At 46.1% G+C, this 16,700-nt stretch overlaps 1 protein-coding gene and 1 long non-coding RNA gene across 2 annotated transcripts in view; one reads left to right on the top strand and one right to left on the bottom strand.

Moving 5' to 3' along the window:
• B3GAT2 (beta-1,3-glucuronyltransferase 2) overlaps nt 1-8,059 on the bottom strand; it is a 19,077-nt gene extending 11,018 nt beyond the window's left edge. Inside the window, exon 1 of the mRNA XM_039567985.1 lies at nt 7,425-8,059. Coding sequence (XP_039423919.1) covers nt 7,425-7,964 — 540 coding nt within the window. The 5' untranslated portion in view covers nt 7,965-8,059. The remainder of the gene's footprint in view (nt 1-7,424) is intronic.
• On the top strand, nt 325-16,700 carry LOC109144661. The gene is made up of 3 exons (XR_002045545.3): nt 325-520; nt 14,907-15,122; nt 16,280-16,700. It is a non-coding gene; the product is annotated as an uncharacterized LOC109144661 (long non-coding RNA).

The following is a 16,700-nucleotide window of genomic DNA, read 5'->3' as shown; positions in this document are numbered from 1 at the left end:
GGAGGAGAGTGCTGTACTGGGTGGGGGAGGATGGTAGAACAAACGTGAATGAAGTAGGAGGGGGAGGAGAATTGGGAAGGAGTGGGCAAGTAAATGACAGGAGAGACGAGTAACAACTGACCGAAAAAATGCCATGAGGTGATGGACATATAACAATAAATACAGTAACAACAGAGTAACTGCTGAAGAATAGCAAGTGAAAATGCAGGAAATGGAGCTGAGCTATTAAAGACCGTGATAAAAGCATTGCTAAATTTAGCATCTCATTAGTCAATCAAGAAAAGCTGCTTAATGGGATGTGCTGGACTGATGGATAGGGAAGATACCAAGACAGTAACAAAATATAAAAGCCCAAGGGGAATGAAGGCAAATGACAGAGAAAAGGAAACACGGCTGTACTTCCTACAGGGAAAAGGCTTCCAGTCTGGAACAGCCATCCTAGTGTTTTTGCAGCATGATGTCGATGTGTTTCTATTCGGGATCCAAAGCCCTCTGCAAGGGCGAACCTGCGCCACACCTGGTAAGCATTTTTCTCCCCATCATTTCAACCCCTGCGTGATTTGTGGTCAGTCTTGGTCAGGCTACAGGTTCACATCCAGGCTCACCGTCCTACCCCACACCCCTGCCCATCCCAGTGATGCTCCAGCAGATTTCTATGCAAAATTACGATTTATTATTACCAAAGACAGGATCTAGAGCTCCTTCACTACAACGCTTCCTCAGGACAAAATTTTATGGGTTAATGCATAAGCACAGCCAGGGTCCCTATCAGTTCTCTGCATTATTCGCAGGCCATTTAAAGCCAAATTCTGCTTCAACAAAACTTACATGAGCACTACAACTCAGCCAGACAGCTCAGCAGTGATGTTGTGCCTGTTTACTGAGGCTTTGGACAGAGCTCCTGTCCCTGCTTACCATCACTTCAAAGAAGGTACTGAGGCATGGAAAACCTGTGCCTGTGGCTTTTGTGGTTCAGCAACTGTGAGGCTCAGGGGTTAGGAACTTCAAAAGGCAAATTTGTTGTTGGCAGACTTGAGTGTAAAGGGTATTCTCTATGGGAACACTTGTAGAAGGGGTCTACAAATCAAAAAAATTGTAATTCATTGATCTAGCCTCTTCTGCAGCCCTCCCAGGTGATCTACTTCACCATCCTCCCTACTGGAAATCTTTCTTTCCAAGCATCTGCTTTAAACCTCCTCTGCTGATTTGTACACAATCTACATTGCAGAGGGAGGATAGATTAATTCCCCCTTTTCTCCAGCAGCATTTGATATATAAGGTACAATGATTACTGTTTCTAAATTATATCAGCATCCTTGGGCACAAATGTCAATATTGCTTCCCTACAGAAGAAAACTGTACCAAATTTAACTAAAGCAGTTACAAGCTACTTTCTGGGGATTGGGACAACTTCCAAAACATTTGCTACTCATTTTACTTCTGGGCCCTTCTGTTTACTGGTTGTCTCATTCTACTCCCTATCATTCTACCGGGTTGTGGTCACCGTGTCTCTGAAGAGCTGCTGACCCCGTGTAATTAATTCCACAGTAACAGTATCCGTTTCACAGGTAAAATCACTGCTGTCAGTGCAGAAACAGGGCATACTTGGTACTTTGTAACCAAGCGTCTCTCCACTAAACCTGTTTCTAATAGACCCCCCCCCCCTTTTTTTGTCTCTGTTTCCTCTCATTTTTAAGGTATTTCGTTCTCTGCCAGTCTTTTCTAATCCAGCCTCTTTAGCATAGGTATTACATGTCGATGTGGAAGAAAAATGTCAGTGTGCATTTAAAATCTGTCATGTACTCCTAAATCATTTATATACTAGAAAGGTATTTAATGCACTGCTAACTCGTATTTGGATCACTTTTTATTCTGAAGAAAATAACTAATGACTGCCAGCTAATACTTAATTCTGTCTAGACTACTGAACGTTATTTTTCAGACCATTGCAAAAAATCTGATTTTTCCAACCAGCTCCAAGAGATACAACAAAAGATTTTCATGTTTTCAAAGATTAAAGAGATTCACTTATACTACTTTTAAATCTTTTGCATAAATATATCCATTTAAAAATACACAGAAGTTAGCTTAATACAGTGTATAAAAATTAGGACAGTTATGTAAGTGTTATTGAAATGACACTAACCCTTCCCTATTCAAAGCTGGAATAAATAGTAAATATTCACCTCTTCTATAATTTCTGAGTTCCCCTCAAAATATTTCACAAAGATGATCACAGGAAAACTGAAGCCTGTGTGACATGCAATGCCGCAAGTATTTCTGTTCTATTTTTAATAGCAAGGAATTCTTTTTTTTAGGCTACTGAAATGGCTGTTAAAAGCCATTAGAATATCTGCCATCTTCATAGACACCTTTTGATAGGAAAGGGCAGGGACACAAGGAAATTCCTTCAGTCTGAATCTGTGGCTCTTTGAATCTTGAGCTACCTGTAAAGACTACCTCAACTTAAAGAGAGCAGGATGAGCTCTGTGTCCTCATACCTCCTTTCCAGCTTCAACTCCACCATCATATTCAGGGCACTCTTGTGCAGGCAAAAGCTACAGCAAATTGAATTCTGGTCCACAACTCAGTGGGCAATAGGACTAACTGCTAAGCTACTGAAGTTTGGGTTGGGTTTTTTTACCCCTTAGAAATGAGAATTAGGGCCGTGATCTACTCTGAATTCCATGCTGCAATTGCATTCAGATCACACCTTAGAGTGTGGATTTCTCTAAGGACACCCAGTCCGCAAATCCTCTCCTTGCACTCAGACAAGACAGTGGAATTTGCCACACTTGTATGCTCTAGGCACCCAGCAAACATTGCCATGAAATTCTGGGCACCAATGACCAGAAGCCTAGGGGTGCCAGGGAGGGAGAACATGGTTTTAGGTTCAAGCATTTTAATTTCAAACATATCTAAGTTTTGGTGTCTGAACAAAATACAAGCAAAGGTGGCAGAAATAACCTAGACAGGAATCTCAAAAACTCAAAAACATTTTTGAATGCAGCAAGCTCACTTTCAGACAGATACTGAAGACCTTTACTCCTCTTCTTGTACTCCTTAAGCTGTTCACCCCTCACCTTCACAGGTTTCAGGGCAGTCTGCACAATCAACAACAGAGCGTTGTTCCTCCAGTTTGCACACATATCCAAATGTGGACCGAGGAAGGGATGGCCTTTGGCCAACTATTCAAAATATGGAAAGAGCAGAGAAAATGCTTGAGACATAGAAATGCCTGAATTATATGAAGAGTTAAGGGAAGCGGAACTTAGCTGTCTATCTTCAGTTTCCAGTGCTTAGGTTAATCCTGTTTTTAAAATCTCTACTTGAAAGTGGAATGCCAGATTTATCTAAGGTTTTCTTCTCTGGAAGTTTAAAAATGTGAAATTGGCAGTTGCTAGGCATCAGTCACAATATTACAATAACTTGCATTCAGGAGTAAGATGAAGCACAAATGCACCAGAAACTGTGAGAGAATCACTCCAAAATGAACAGCCTGTGGTAAAAATAGAAGCTATGGTGAGTCATGTAGAAACATTTGTAAAGCATCTTAAATATAATAGTTTGGATTTCAGGCCTCTCAGTGGCTTTTTTATGAATGCAGGCTGACTTATAACAGATATTTTCAGAAAGCAGACTTCTTTTTGAAGGACACCTCCAGATGAACAGATCACACCTGGGCAGAAAATACATAAATTATTTCTGAGGTCTGGATCCCAAAATAATGAATGACAAAATACAATATTCCAGAACCACAGGCATTAAAGTAAAAGCATGATTTTTCACCTGACCACCACTACACTCTCAAGCAGAAAGAGTTGGGAATAATTTAAAAGCCACGCCTCTACTCCTGGAAATATCTGTTCATCATTGCTGCAGCCCAGTTTAGTACTCTAAAGAATTTAACAATCCCTGAACATATTGGTTCTTTCCCTGCAGCCTTTCCATGGAAGGTGACCATTTCCTAACAAAATGCTAAACTGAGCCAAGACTGTAGCAGCAGAAACACAAAGCAGGCTCTCCACCGTATTCTAGAAAGGACAACTAAACCGGCTTAGACCCTGCCCAGTTTGAATCTGAGAACATAGTTTCACCAGTTAAAAACTGACCTATCCACCCACATGCCATTGTAGATCTTAGGAAAAAAGATAATTATAAAGAACACCCAAGGGTTCCAGATTTACTACAGAAGGTGACATTTTCCAGACTACTGTAAGCTGGGGGTTTTTTTCCTGATTTCCATGAAACACACTCTTCCTAGGTCTACTGGGCCCAGCTCACTCCACATCAAATATAAAGCACTCATTCCTACAAGCACCAGGCAGAAGTACTTCGGACAGAGATTAGAATTTCTTCATCAAAAGCTCTCAGAAGTATCCCATGGCATTCCATGTCAAAGCATGCTCCTTTTTGATCATGGCCTCATGGTTTATACACTACAACTCACAGTAAAGCCTTTGCTGATCTTGCTTTGTTAAAAGGCTCCATCTTCTGTAAGGACACTAGGGAGACCCACAGCAAAAGTGCTGCCTCAAACACAATCCTTCACCGATGTGCAGTTCCCTTGCTTGCCTTCTGCTCCGCAGTCCTGCTTGCTTGACCTCTGAGCAAAACACTTCCCTAACACAAATGTTTCTTTCATGCTGGCTCTGCAGTCCTAACTACGCTTGCTTCCCATCTCCCCAGGCCCTCACTGCTGCTACTGAAACCAGCTTTGGCTCAGAAGCAAGCCATTACAAAGGGGACAGACCTGCTATTTCACTAACCAGCAAATGTACACACCTGCTTGCACACAGTGCTGCTGGCACTGTGGGGCCTACCCGCCCCCGTGCCCATGTCAGTGACATGCTGGAAGTCACACAACCAGCACGGGATGGTGGTAGGATGAGAATTCCGAGCTCCTGTCTCATCCTCCAACATTTAAGCTACTCCCTCCTAATGAGCAGCTGCAGTTTATCAGACTTCCTTCGGGATTAAGCAACTGCAGGTCTGAAGAATTGTTCCTGGCGGACAACAAACTGAAAACACTCCCTCTCAGGTATAGTTACCACCATTTTCATAACAGGGATTACTACCAAATTCATCTGCAAACAACACGTTCTGAAGCTGTTCTCTTCATGCTTGGAGAAGACAAGTATAATTTACACTCATAAATCAATCAATTCCTGAAGGAGAGATCAGGATTTATCACAGAGCTGTCAAGCCAGAATCCATGAATACATAGATTTTCCTTTATCGAGTCAAAAAGCAACCAGCCCTCTAGCAGTGCCTCGACTGAAAAGTCAGGCTCCTGGCTCCCTCTAAATGTAACTTCCCACATGTAAAGGCACATCCCGTTGGCAAAGCCTGCCAATGGACTTCATTAACTTTGCCAGGTTGGCAAGGCATTCCCCATGATAGCACCAGTGGCATCCCAGAGACCCTGCCAAAAGCTCGTTAGTGACCCCAAAAAAGAGTCACAGGAACTTGCAGCGGCAACTGAAGCAAAAACTCCTTCTCTGCTCCTGTAACTGAGCTTTCCAAGCACCCCATTTCTCAGGGAAAACTCATTCATGTATGTGTCTGCCTGCAAACACCAGGCTCCGAACAAACAGCTCTTTCCCAGCAGCTGAACACAGGGGAAAGGGAACTCTTAGGGCTGCAGAGACTCATGCTAGAGGTTGCAATTCTTGTTAGCAAGAGAAAACACAGGTTGCCTCTTGTGCTTGCAGTTTTCAAGGTTAACCCTTTGGACAGCTTTATCCCTTTGCTTTCCTGATTTCCTAGCTAATTAGAGAGGTAATTTGTACCTTTCTGTTTCATAATTCACAGCACTTAGTAGAATAACGATAGAAATTAAAAGAATAAATGTGACTGGACTCCTTTTCAGTAGCTGTGGAGCCCTCAAGAGAAACACCTGCCAACTCTATTCCTTTAGCTTCTCCCTAATGTTGGTACTCAACAACAAAAAGGCAAAAGAAATACAAACAAATGAACAGTAGGTATTTATCTCCAAATATCTTTTGCCCCATATTACTCATTGTGCCAAAGTCTATTTTCTGTTTCAATTAACAGAATCCCTAAGATTCAGTCAAATTAGCCTTATTTCTACAAATACACATGTGAGCATTCCCATAACATCAAAGAGGGGTACGTGGAATTGCTCCACATCATAATGCACTGAGCACAGCTATCAGAATTTTTAAAAATCAATTGCAACAAAGGTTTAGCCTCTAGGCAAAGGTCCTTAAATTAGCAGCTTCGATGCTGAATGCCAAGTGGGCAAAAGAAGTAGGGCATCCCTGCTGAATGGGGACCCTCCACCTGCCCACACACTGGAAATGAAAAGGGATGCATTATGAACCTAAACACAAACGAACCCAAGCATTTCTAAACCAGCTTTCTCTAGGGAATTGCATGTGCTCACATTTCTGTGTACCACGTTCACTTTAACTCACTGACTGTAAAGCACGCGAGGAAGAGCTCTGCTCGGCAGCCAGATGGGTGCACACCTCGAACTACAGTTCTGTCCAGCAGCAGAACACACAGACCGCAGCATGTCTGAAGTCCTGTGCTGCCAACTTACTTTTCTGTTTCCCTCCCTCATTTCCCTGCCAAGGTTACTCTCCTGGCTGTCACAGAAGACGTACATGATCTTTCTTCTACTGTTTTATGTCCACTTATTAAACACCCTCCTTCCTGCCAGGGGAACCCAGAAAGAAAGCTGGATACCCTCTGCCCCGAGCACTTGCCAATTCCCACCAAAATGAAACAAAGCCCTTCACCAAAGGGAGGCAATAAAGACGAAAACAGGTCCCTTCACAAAAGAGACTTGAAAGGGTGTTCAAGCCGTTACACAAGTGATTTGCTGCTTTTAAGAGCGAAAGGCTTCAAAAAAGGCAACTCCACGTGAAGAAGACGGCTCTGGATTAACTCATTAGTGCCAAGGAAAAAACTGTGAAGGATGGCGACTCCTGATGCGAGTTTGCCCTACAGGGAGAGGGATGCAGCATAAAAAAAAAAAAAAAAAACCAACTATCAAAGAGCACTTTTCAACCCAGTTTTAACAAAAACACAGGATCCCTTATATAAACCTTAAACTTGCCTCGCTCCGCAGGAAAGTGAGAAAACAGCAGTAAAAAGTTGCGGGAGTATGGCGAAGAGGGACAAGAAACTTAAAATCAGGAGAGCGGTGGTCACACAGAGGCAGCCCCGGGGAGCCCGGGGACGGGCGCTGCAAGGTCTCCGGGCGGGGAGCGGGCTTGACTTACCCGTGCCCGGACTTTTTAGGTAAGGGGCACCGAGCGCGCCGCAAAGCGGGGATGGGACACAGCCCCGCGCGGGAGCCTGAGCAGGGGAAAAGGCAGAGCCTGAGGGGAGCGGCGAGAAGCGGCGGGGAGCGGTGTAGCGTGGCGGCCGCGCACCCCCCATCCCGCACGCACCTCCTGGAACAGCTCCAGGCTGTAGGTGTTGTCGTCGTCGGCGAAGAAGAGCACCCCGGGCTGCGGGGGCGGCAGGTGCTGGTGCCGCTGCCGCAGCCAGGCCAGGCCGGCGTTGCGCTGCTCGGTGGCGCGGGGCAGCCCCGGGCGCTTGTAGCGGCGCGGCGTGGGGACGTGGAGGTGCGTGCAGGGCAGCCCGGCGCCCGCCACGAAGCGGGTCACCAGCTCGCTGCGCGCCGCCGCGTCCTCCACCAGGATCCAGTGGAGCCGCGACACCTGCCGGAAGGTGTTGGCCAGGCGGGTGAGCTCGGCCTTCTGCACCGGGCGGCTGTAGGTGGGCGTGATGGCATAGATGGTGGGCAGCCCCGCCTCGGGCCGCCGCCGCGGGGCGGGCGGCCGCGCCCCGCCGCTACCGCCCTCGGCCCCGCCGCGGGGGGACAGCGCGGGCAGCGGCGCCCGGCTGCTGTCGATGTCCAGCACGATGATGACGATGAGCACCCAGGGCAGCAGCAGAAGGAAGCGGCTGAAGAGCAGGGACTTCATGCTGCCCCCGGCGCCCTCCCGCCGCGCCGCCGCTCAGCGCCGCCCCATAGACGGGAGCGGCGGGGCTGCCCCACCGCGCTGCTCCGCGGGGCGCCCGGGCGGCGGCGGCGGCCGGGGCGGGCGCCGGGCGCTCCCTCCCTCCCGCGGGCGCGGGGCCGCCGGCGGGTTGGGTCGGGGAGCCCCGCGGTGCCTGCGGTAGCCCGGCGGGGCAGCTCTCGCAGCGCCTCTATTCCGCGAGCGGCCGCCCTTCCTCCTCCTCTTCCTCCTCCCGCTTCACCCTCGGCATCGCCGGACCGGGGCTCGGCGGGGGGCTCTGGGGAGACGCTCCTTCTCCTCCGCTTCCCCGGGCGGCTCTGGCGGTGCGCGGGGGCGGGGAGGGGAGGGCGGGCGGGAAGGCGGGAGGGAGGGTCCCCGCGGGCGGGGGCCGGGGGGGCTCCCGCCCCGCCCCGCCCCGCTCCGGCTGCCGGCCCCGGGCGCCGCGGGGAGAGGGCGGCGGCGGCTCCGGGAGCCCCGCACTCGGCGCCCTCGGGCGCGGCGCCGGGGTCCGGCCGGCAGGGAGGGGGACTCGGATGGGGACGGGGTTCTCCTTCTCTCCGTGGCCGGCGACAACTTCGTCCGGCGGCCGGGACGCCTTGCCCGGGACAACGCCGGCCGTCCGACGGGCCGGGCAGGGCTGGGGTAGGCGGAGGGGTCCGTGCCCCAGTACTTACCCCTCGGAGCAGCGGAGAGCCGGTCGCCTCGTTTCTGCTTCGGTTTGATTTTTTTTTTTAAAGGAGGGAATATTTTCGACCCCGGCCGAAGTGAGAGGTTGTAAATAAGGCGGCGGTTCTCCGCGGCTCCCCTCGGTGCCCGTCAGTCGGTGTCGGTCCCCGCCCCGCACCTCCCGCGCCGCCCTGCGAGCCCGCACTCCCTGGACCGCGTCTCCCCGTTGTTTGGGCGTGCATCTTCCCCGGAGATCGTATGGACTTGAGAGGTCCTTCTTACAAAGCATACGTCTATCACAATTTCGTAATAATCCACTTGTCTTTATTTTGATAAAAAGGCATTCATCAGATGCTGCAACACACACGAAATGCACATCTAAAACCTCTTACAAACCGTTTCCTCCCAGGGAAGTTTCTGATGCATTTTTCAGCACTCCCTGGTGTCTTAACTAAACACTTCCGCACAGCTCGAATTATGCTTTTAAAACTTCATGCTGCACAAGAACACAGAAGCGCAGCAGCAGTGTTTGCAAATTACTGAATTCTCCACGGCTCTCTGATTAAAATGTAGAGATCGAATGACGTTCTTACTGGCTTCCGAGCTATTTGAGATAAGAAATAGAATGATTCGTCACTGATACTTTGACTTTTTGGTAGGAATAGCATGGCTTGCAGAAATCAGGGATGCATGCACACCAGCCTCCTGGGTTTACACTACTGCTTTCGTTCCTGTTTTATAATCATCCTTCACATTTGCATGAGTATAACAAATGTAGATAATGTGGACACTATGTCTATCTATCATTCATATCTATCCCCAATCAATTTGTTATTCGAAAGGACACACACAGATAGGACATCGAAGGGATGTAATGTAAGCTGAAATTCATGAGAAAGTGAGGGTGACACCTGGCCAGGCACTGAACGTCTAAATGAAGAAACATCTGTGTAGCAGAGAGCTAATTAGAGCTAGCATGTTTAGTGGAGGAGTGGAAGGGTTGTTATGTGATTAATGAAATAATATGGAGGAATGGAGTGAGCATAAACAGTTCGATATATTCAAATCAAGAACATCTCAGACACAAAATTACAGTTGCTAGTTTTATGCTGATGCAGTTTATCTAGAGGACAATCACCTAAACTGTGTCTCTCCAGTGACTGAGCACACCATTGTTTTCTCATTTCCAGTACAATTCTATTTACAGAGATAATTCATTCAAATAATGCAAACATGTGTACCAAAGCAACATACCAAGAAGACATTGCTTGTTCTCATTTGAAAGTCAGCAATCATTTGGAAAAGTTAATTCTAAGCTTGCCACTCCTAGATATGCTATGATACCATGTCAGGATTCTTAAAAACTTATTGGGGCAGAACCTAGAAACTGAGGGTTACAAATGGATGTGTTTAATTGGCATTCTTTATATCCAAATATATTAAAATATTTTAAAAGTACTGTTTTTCCCTTTATATTACCTTTCATCCAAAAATACTACCTTTAGTTAACTTGTATGTTGTATTCAGAGCCTGTAGAGGATACTTGATAGTTGATGGCTATAAGACCTTAGTAAAGGCAGCAATAAGAATAGCTGAACATAATTGCAGCAGTTTAGGAAGGAGCCCAAACAGTAAGCACCAGGGAGGTATCCCGATGAACTCTGTGGGGATCTTCCACCTCTTTAATTGTGTTCCTGAAAGCTGGTAACTGTGTGTTTCTCTACGCTTGGTAACAAATATTTACTGCCTTTACTCCTATCACGGTTGATGTAGCAACAATATGAGACACATGGTGATTTGATAACAAATTGCAACAACTACATTTTCCCCTCAGAACCATTGTAATGTTTTCAGGTGCCACAGAACAGGCTCGGAGGTCATGAGCCAGATACATCAGGTGTGATGTCAAATAATGCAGCAGCATTTTCTGTTAGCTTCATGTGTAGCTTATTTTAGATGGAATGGTAAAAGATAATGAAGGCACTACATACAAACCAACTGCTATTTATTAAATTGTTGCTTCTTGATAAGCAAAGCAGAATGTTCTTCCTCTGGAAATTGGAAGAACCCAGTCAAATAACCACTCCATTTGTGGGGACAAACTGTCTACAGAGATAGTCTTTTCAGCTGAACACCTTAGCACTGGTTATTATAAAACTTGTCACATTTGATTTGAGGCCTCAGGTGCAACTCTGAAACAAAGGACTAGTTTCTAACTTGTGATGGATGGTACCAATCACTGTGTGACTCAGGCTGTTCCTATGGTTTCACACATAGTATGCAGCACAGTGCATATTCTGGGTAGTATCAGAGTGTGTGGGCAGGCATTCCTCTTTAGGATCTGGTCCAGAATTGTTCGTTTGCAGTAGTTTATGGCTTGGCTCATCTATTATGGTGTTGTGATTGCTGCCCCCATTCTCCAAAGATTTTTTTCAGAGATGTGTCAGGAGTTGGCATCCAATTTTTCATTTGTTTTCAAAAAAAGCTACCTCTACTTCAGTTTCTTGTGCTTCTTACCAGCGGAGGATGCCTGACTCTGGCAGGAGAATGCTTGACACAGTCCTAGAAAGCAGCCTGTGTGTGCAAGTGTGGATATGCACACACATACAAAGAAATCCCATCCCTAAGAACATTCTCTACAGGCCCACAGAGGCTTGTTTCAAACAGGAGCACACAGCAGATGCTGTCTGGATGCAGTCACAAAGGGTTGTGTAATGCTAGCCAGCAACTGTGTGCCCTGGCTCCTTTCTTCTTCATTGCTTTCAGTCTTTCCAGTATGTGTAGAAAAGGATAGATGTGGCAGCAGAGTCGCCTTAGCTGTGCAATAGATGTACTGTTCCCCAGTCTTAAAACAATTCAGCTCTTCTTGCTTTTCTCCCCCTCCTGACTCGGGGTCACCCACCCATCAGGCAGCTCTCTCTGGACACTTCTGCTGCAACCCAGCACTCCCATCCAGCCTCTCAGCTGGACATGCCTAGGAGGGGACAAGCTGGCCAAGCCTTTTGCTTGCTCCATTTAAATTTCCCCAGTTTCTGAACATCAGGATTCACTAAAGCTAGGTACATTAAAAACTGTGTTGTTTTGGGGGTTTTTTTTCCAATTATTGGAAAGTTGGTATGAGTTATAAGATAGCATTTGAAATAAAGCTATTAAAATTTATTGTTTCATAGATTCTGCAGCTGATAGAACTATTACAGTCCCGTGGGAAGCAGAGGCAAAATCAGTTGGAGAAACATAAAAATGTGCAATTATTTTCAACTAGTGGATAAAACACTGCAGAGAAATAGTTTCTATTTCACATTGCTGTAATTGAATAGATTTAACCCAAGGATGGTTAATTTCTTTGGGCTGTTTCATGTTTTTCTTTCAAAAGCAGTGACTGGTGGTGACTGGAGGTGGGTAATTATCTCTGGCATGCAAAGGGGGCTCATCAACTTGGTTTCTGTGATGGGTAAATCCAGATGCCAGGTGACTCAAATCACAGCAGGCAAAAGCATAGCCTGCCTGTCTGAATGAAATATAGGCAGTGTAGTTTCTAGTGTTTGCAGTTACACCTTTTGGCATCGCTCAGTCAATCAAAATGTGTAATTAGCCAAAAAAAGCGCATTGAGGCTGCATCCCATGGGAGTGTCAGAGAACATCCACTGTGTACTGCACACTCAGGGGCACAAGCCTGATCTCAGTGGACTCACTGTGTTTCCAGGGATTCAAATGAGAACAGATTTATTATACGTTAGTTAAGGCTCAAAAGACCAATGTGTAAGCCAGGTATCCTACAGAGAAAGTGATGTTCTGCCATCTGACAGGCACAGGTCACCACCCTAAGTGTCTGCACAGAGGTATCTTGCCATCAGCAAGGGGTAAAAAAATGAATCCCCAGCACAGGATATGTCAAAAGCATAATTTCTTCTGTCCATTTCTGCTCCTTTAGACTTATTTCAGCCTCATTAGACCTCCTAACAGTTTTTCTAAGAAAGCACATTTTCCTATACTATCCAGATATGGAAGCCCCTGAGAAGTTTAATCATCCAACTCAGAAGACGAAGCCCCAAGCCCTCACAGAGGACACTGTGTGTCAGAAAACACAGGCAGTGGAGACTGGGCTGGACTTGCTCATATAACATATACAGTGTCCCTGCTGCTCCAGAAACAGGAAACCAGCTGGCCAAGATGAAAATGAGGAGTGAGATTGAATGTTTATCTATGCAAGTAGGCCATTTTGAAATAATTTTCTCTGCTCTTTGTTCCTTTTCCTAATAAGCCAACTTGTTTATCACTATAGTAACCAGTGACAGATTCCTGGAAAAAAAGAGCTGCAAATGCCCATTTGGACCTCTGTGGTCATGGGTGGTTGGTATGAGCAAGGTGTCACACCTGCCTCCGAGAGCTCTGAAATGCCATGTAGGGAAAGAGCAGGGTGAGGCAGGCATGACATGGTGTGACACAGTGTGAGGTGGATGTGCAGAGTGAACAGGGCTAAGCACAGCTTGATGGAAGCCATCACAAAACTAAATATTTTTGTTTTAGATGAAAATAAACCTGTTATACACAAGGCGAAGTAAGTTTGAAGTGCAGAGCTGAGTCCAGAACGGAAAAGATTTAATTATCCTTCTGTGACGTGGCTTTGGTGATGAGGACTGGAAGAGGCAGGAAATGGATGTACAAGCAACCTGCTCAGAGGAGGTCCTGCAGGCACAGGTATGGATAGAAATCAATGCTCTCACCAAACATCTGCTGACAGCAAACACATCTGAAACCTGTGCCAGTGACCTTCTTGTTGGCACTGAGCCACATTCCAGGTGACATCTTAGCACAGGGGGTCCGATGCTGGTCAGCACCGGGGTGCCGCGACCTTCCTAGAGAGAGCGTCCTGCAAAGAGCAGCTCTTCCAGGGGCAGTGGCAGGCCTCCCTGGGCAGCAGGGGATTTCAACAAGTGTAGAAACTTCTCAGCTACAACTGATTCCAGCTCTTGTGAATCAGCTCTTTGTGAAATCACCCAAGGTGAACTTGGGGACAGAGCGACAGGAGCCTCGTATGGCAATTCCACAGAGGCAGCTTTTATAGTCCAGCAGCCCCCATGAAGGGAAGGCCAGGGACAAAATCTCCCTGCTCAGGGGCAGAAACAGGGGCTTTTTATGAGAAAAGCAAGGGGTGGGGTAGAAACCAACTAGCCAACTGGGTACAGGCTGTCACCATATAGAAACAAGGCATGCTGGGGGTGGTTCATTTTGTCACCATGACCCAGAGGAAGGTTGCTTATCTCTGGGGAAAGCCTTTTTGCCCTCAGGCCTCTCTCCTCCAAGGGAGTGCAGAGGGCTCTTGTGCCAAGGGCTCACAGCCCTCCACAACATCTCACAACTACAGCATTTGTTCAAGTGGCAAAGGTTCATGGGGCTGAGCAAAACATGATGTCCAGAGACAACCCTCAGGGGCAATATAGTTACACAAAAATTAAAGTGTTTATTTGCTTTTCAACCTAGACAAATTCATGCAGAACCCATCCCCTCAATGTCCCTCCCTGTTCTCCCCACCAGCTTACAAGAATATTAGCAGAAATGCAAACTCTTAATCTTCTTTTAAATTTGCCTTTTTGGATAATATTAAAGAGGACCATTCTCATGCTGTTTGCCAGCCCTCCCCTGTGTTCACATAACTTGTATCAGAAGCCCCTGATCTCTCCTTGTGCACGGGTACCTACTCAGTTTGCTTATATTTTGAGTAGGCCCTGGGTATAAAGAGATGAAAGTTAAAAGCTGTATGGTTGAAAAAGGCTACTTGACCCTTGGTCTTCATATGAAGAGAGTTGAATGTTTTATTCCATCTTTTGTTTGTCATGTAATGTTACATTAATGAGGTAATGTTGTTGTAGCACCAGTGTCCTAGCAAAAGTCAAGTGAGCTTGTAAGGAGATGTATCTTTTAGTAGACTACATGATACAGTAAAAAAGAACCCAAGCAGACGAGTGTTGAGGCATACAAATTTTTCTTTGGGTCTCAAAGAGCAACTTACTGAAATGCCCTCAAAAGAGGAACAGTTTCAGGTTACTCTATGGAGCTCTTAATGAAGAACATGTTTTCTTTCACCATTATGTGATTTTTTTCTGAGGACCTCAAGTTGATGATTTGTATCTTGGTTTGGTTTGGCTTGGTTTAGCTTGGTTTTTGTCCTTGAGAAGTCAAAGATTCTGCTCCAGATTCTCTTGAAATCATAAAGGAACCTCACGCATCTTTATGTTTCAGACCTACTTGAGGCTTTATTGACAGAATGAATAGTTTTGGCAGAACCAAGCATGGACTTAAATCAGCGCTGCTAGATGCAAGCAAACTTCTCAGCAAGCATGATCCTGCCTACCTGAACACTAAATCAGCGCTGCATGAGTCTGTTATCTTCTATCTCACTGTTCAAAACCGGATCTGGGCTGACAGCAGACACTGAGACAGCTTGCAATCACCATGGTAAGTGGGTATTATATGACAAGGCTCTCAAGCTCTCTTTCAAGGCAGCCAGGTGACACCTCATATTGTGAACCCGCAGATAGGAAAGTTTCTTGTCTTGGCGAGATTTGATAACATAATATTTAATTCTGGGTTGGCCCTTACCATGCAGAAAAAACTGGCTGACACTGCTCTGTTTTTTATAGAGATGTATTTTGAAAATGAATATTGAGGATGTACCTTTGAGGTGATAAGTGGTTTATGGCAACTCTGAGTGATTTATGGCACTGTAGTGTTTGAGCAGTTGGAAACTGTCACATCTTTTCAAAGACCTAGAGCATACACCCGCCTCCCCACACCTCCATGAAGTTTGGGGAGCTAGATGGCAAAACTCAGATATCTCTTTACCATATACTCTTATATGTGTTTTGTAAGTAATTGTATCAGATCCTGGGAGACATTAGGCAGCAACATGCAAAAGGCACATACGAAGGTGTGATCTCTGTCCAATAACCCTACAGTCCCAAAACAGCTGAGGATTTACCATGGCTAGGGAAAAGCAGGCACCTTTCAAATCATCTCCATCAAGCTCACATTTTTCTCCTCTAGACAGGCTTGCCTGTACAGATACAATACCTAAAAGAAAGAGGAGTTTGCTGCCTCCTGGTGCAGACTGTGAATGGTGATGCTTCTAAGGTAGTGAAGATGCCATCCTTGTCATGGATAAGACAGGCTGTGAAAAAAGAGTCACACTATATCAACACCAAGCAGAAACTTATGGGCTGGGAGTGTTACTTGAAACTCTGCCTCTTTTTTCCTCTCAAATACCCTAGATGAAAAAGAAGGGACAGCTGGTCTTGGTCAGCACCCAGTTGGCCTGCATGCCTTGTCAATATGTCTGTGGATTACTGCTGCCTTTCCATCTGTTCATGGCATCTTCTCCCACACCGAAATTCTCATTGAACCCTAGCAGTGGCCACAATACCATAAATACAAAAGTTACGCAGTACCCTTGCACTGAGCTCGCACACTCAGCTCGAGATCAGCTGGGCGTAGCGGCACTGAGGAATGGGCTCTGTGTTGGTGGTATTTGTAGCACTGCCACCAAGCCACAGAGATAATATATTGCTCCTTCCCTGTTCATTCACCTTCCCAGTATTTCTTCTCTGTCCCAGCAGGATGTCCCTGGAGCCTTCCTGCTTGTCAAGCACAGCACACTGCTCTGCACTTGAAAGCATATGGCCAACAAAACAAAGAGCTTGCAGCTGGAATTTGAATGTGGCACAAACTGAATTGCTTTAAAAATCAAGGTATGTGCTAGGAAGAAACAAACTGTAAAGATGCCAGACACAAAAGGAAATGTAGACCAACCACTGGTCTCAAGCCAGGAGCAATCATCTTAACTTCCCATGATGAAAATCCATCCATCTCCTGATGCAGTACCTAACTGCATGGTAAGAAAGTTCTCTTGATATTTAACATAAGCCTTACTGCTACTGTATGTTCATAGGTTACTCTCTCCTTGTAAATGGAAAATAGCTGACCACTTTCATGTTCATAGCAACATTTTAGATAACTAGCACAAATATCTCCCCTTCA

This window comes from Corvus cornix, chromosome 3 (genome assembly GCF_000738735.6).
Source record: "Corvus cornix cornix isolate S_Up_H32 chromosome 3, ASM73873v5, whole genome shotgun sequence".
Classification (NCBI taxonomy): domain Eukaryota; kingdom Metazoa; phylum Chordata; class Aves; order Passeriformes; family Corvidae; genus Corvus; species Corvus cornix.
Note: the sequence above shows the minus strand (reverse complement) of the source record. Positions and strands in the feature narration are given on the sequence as shown.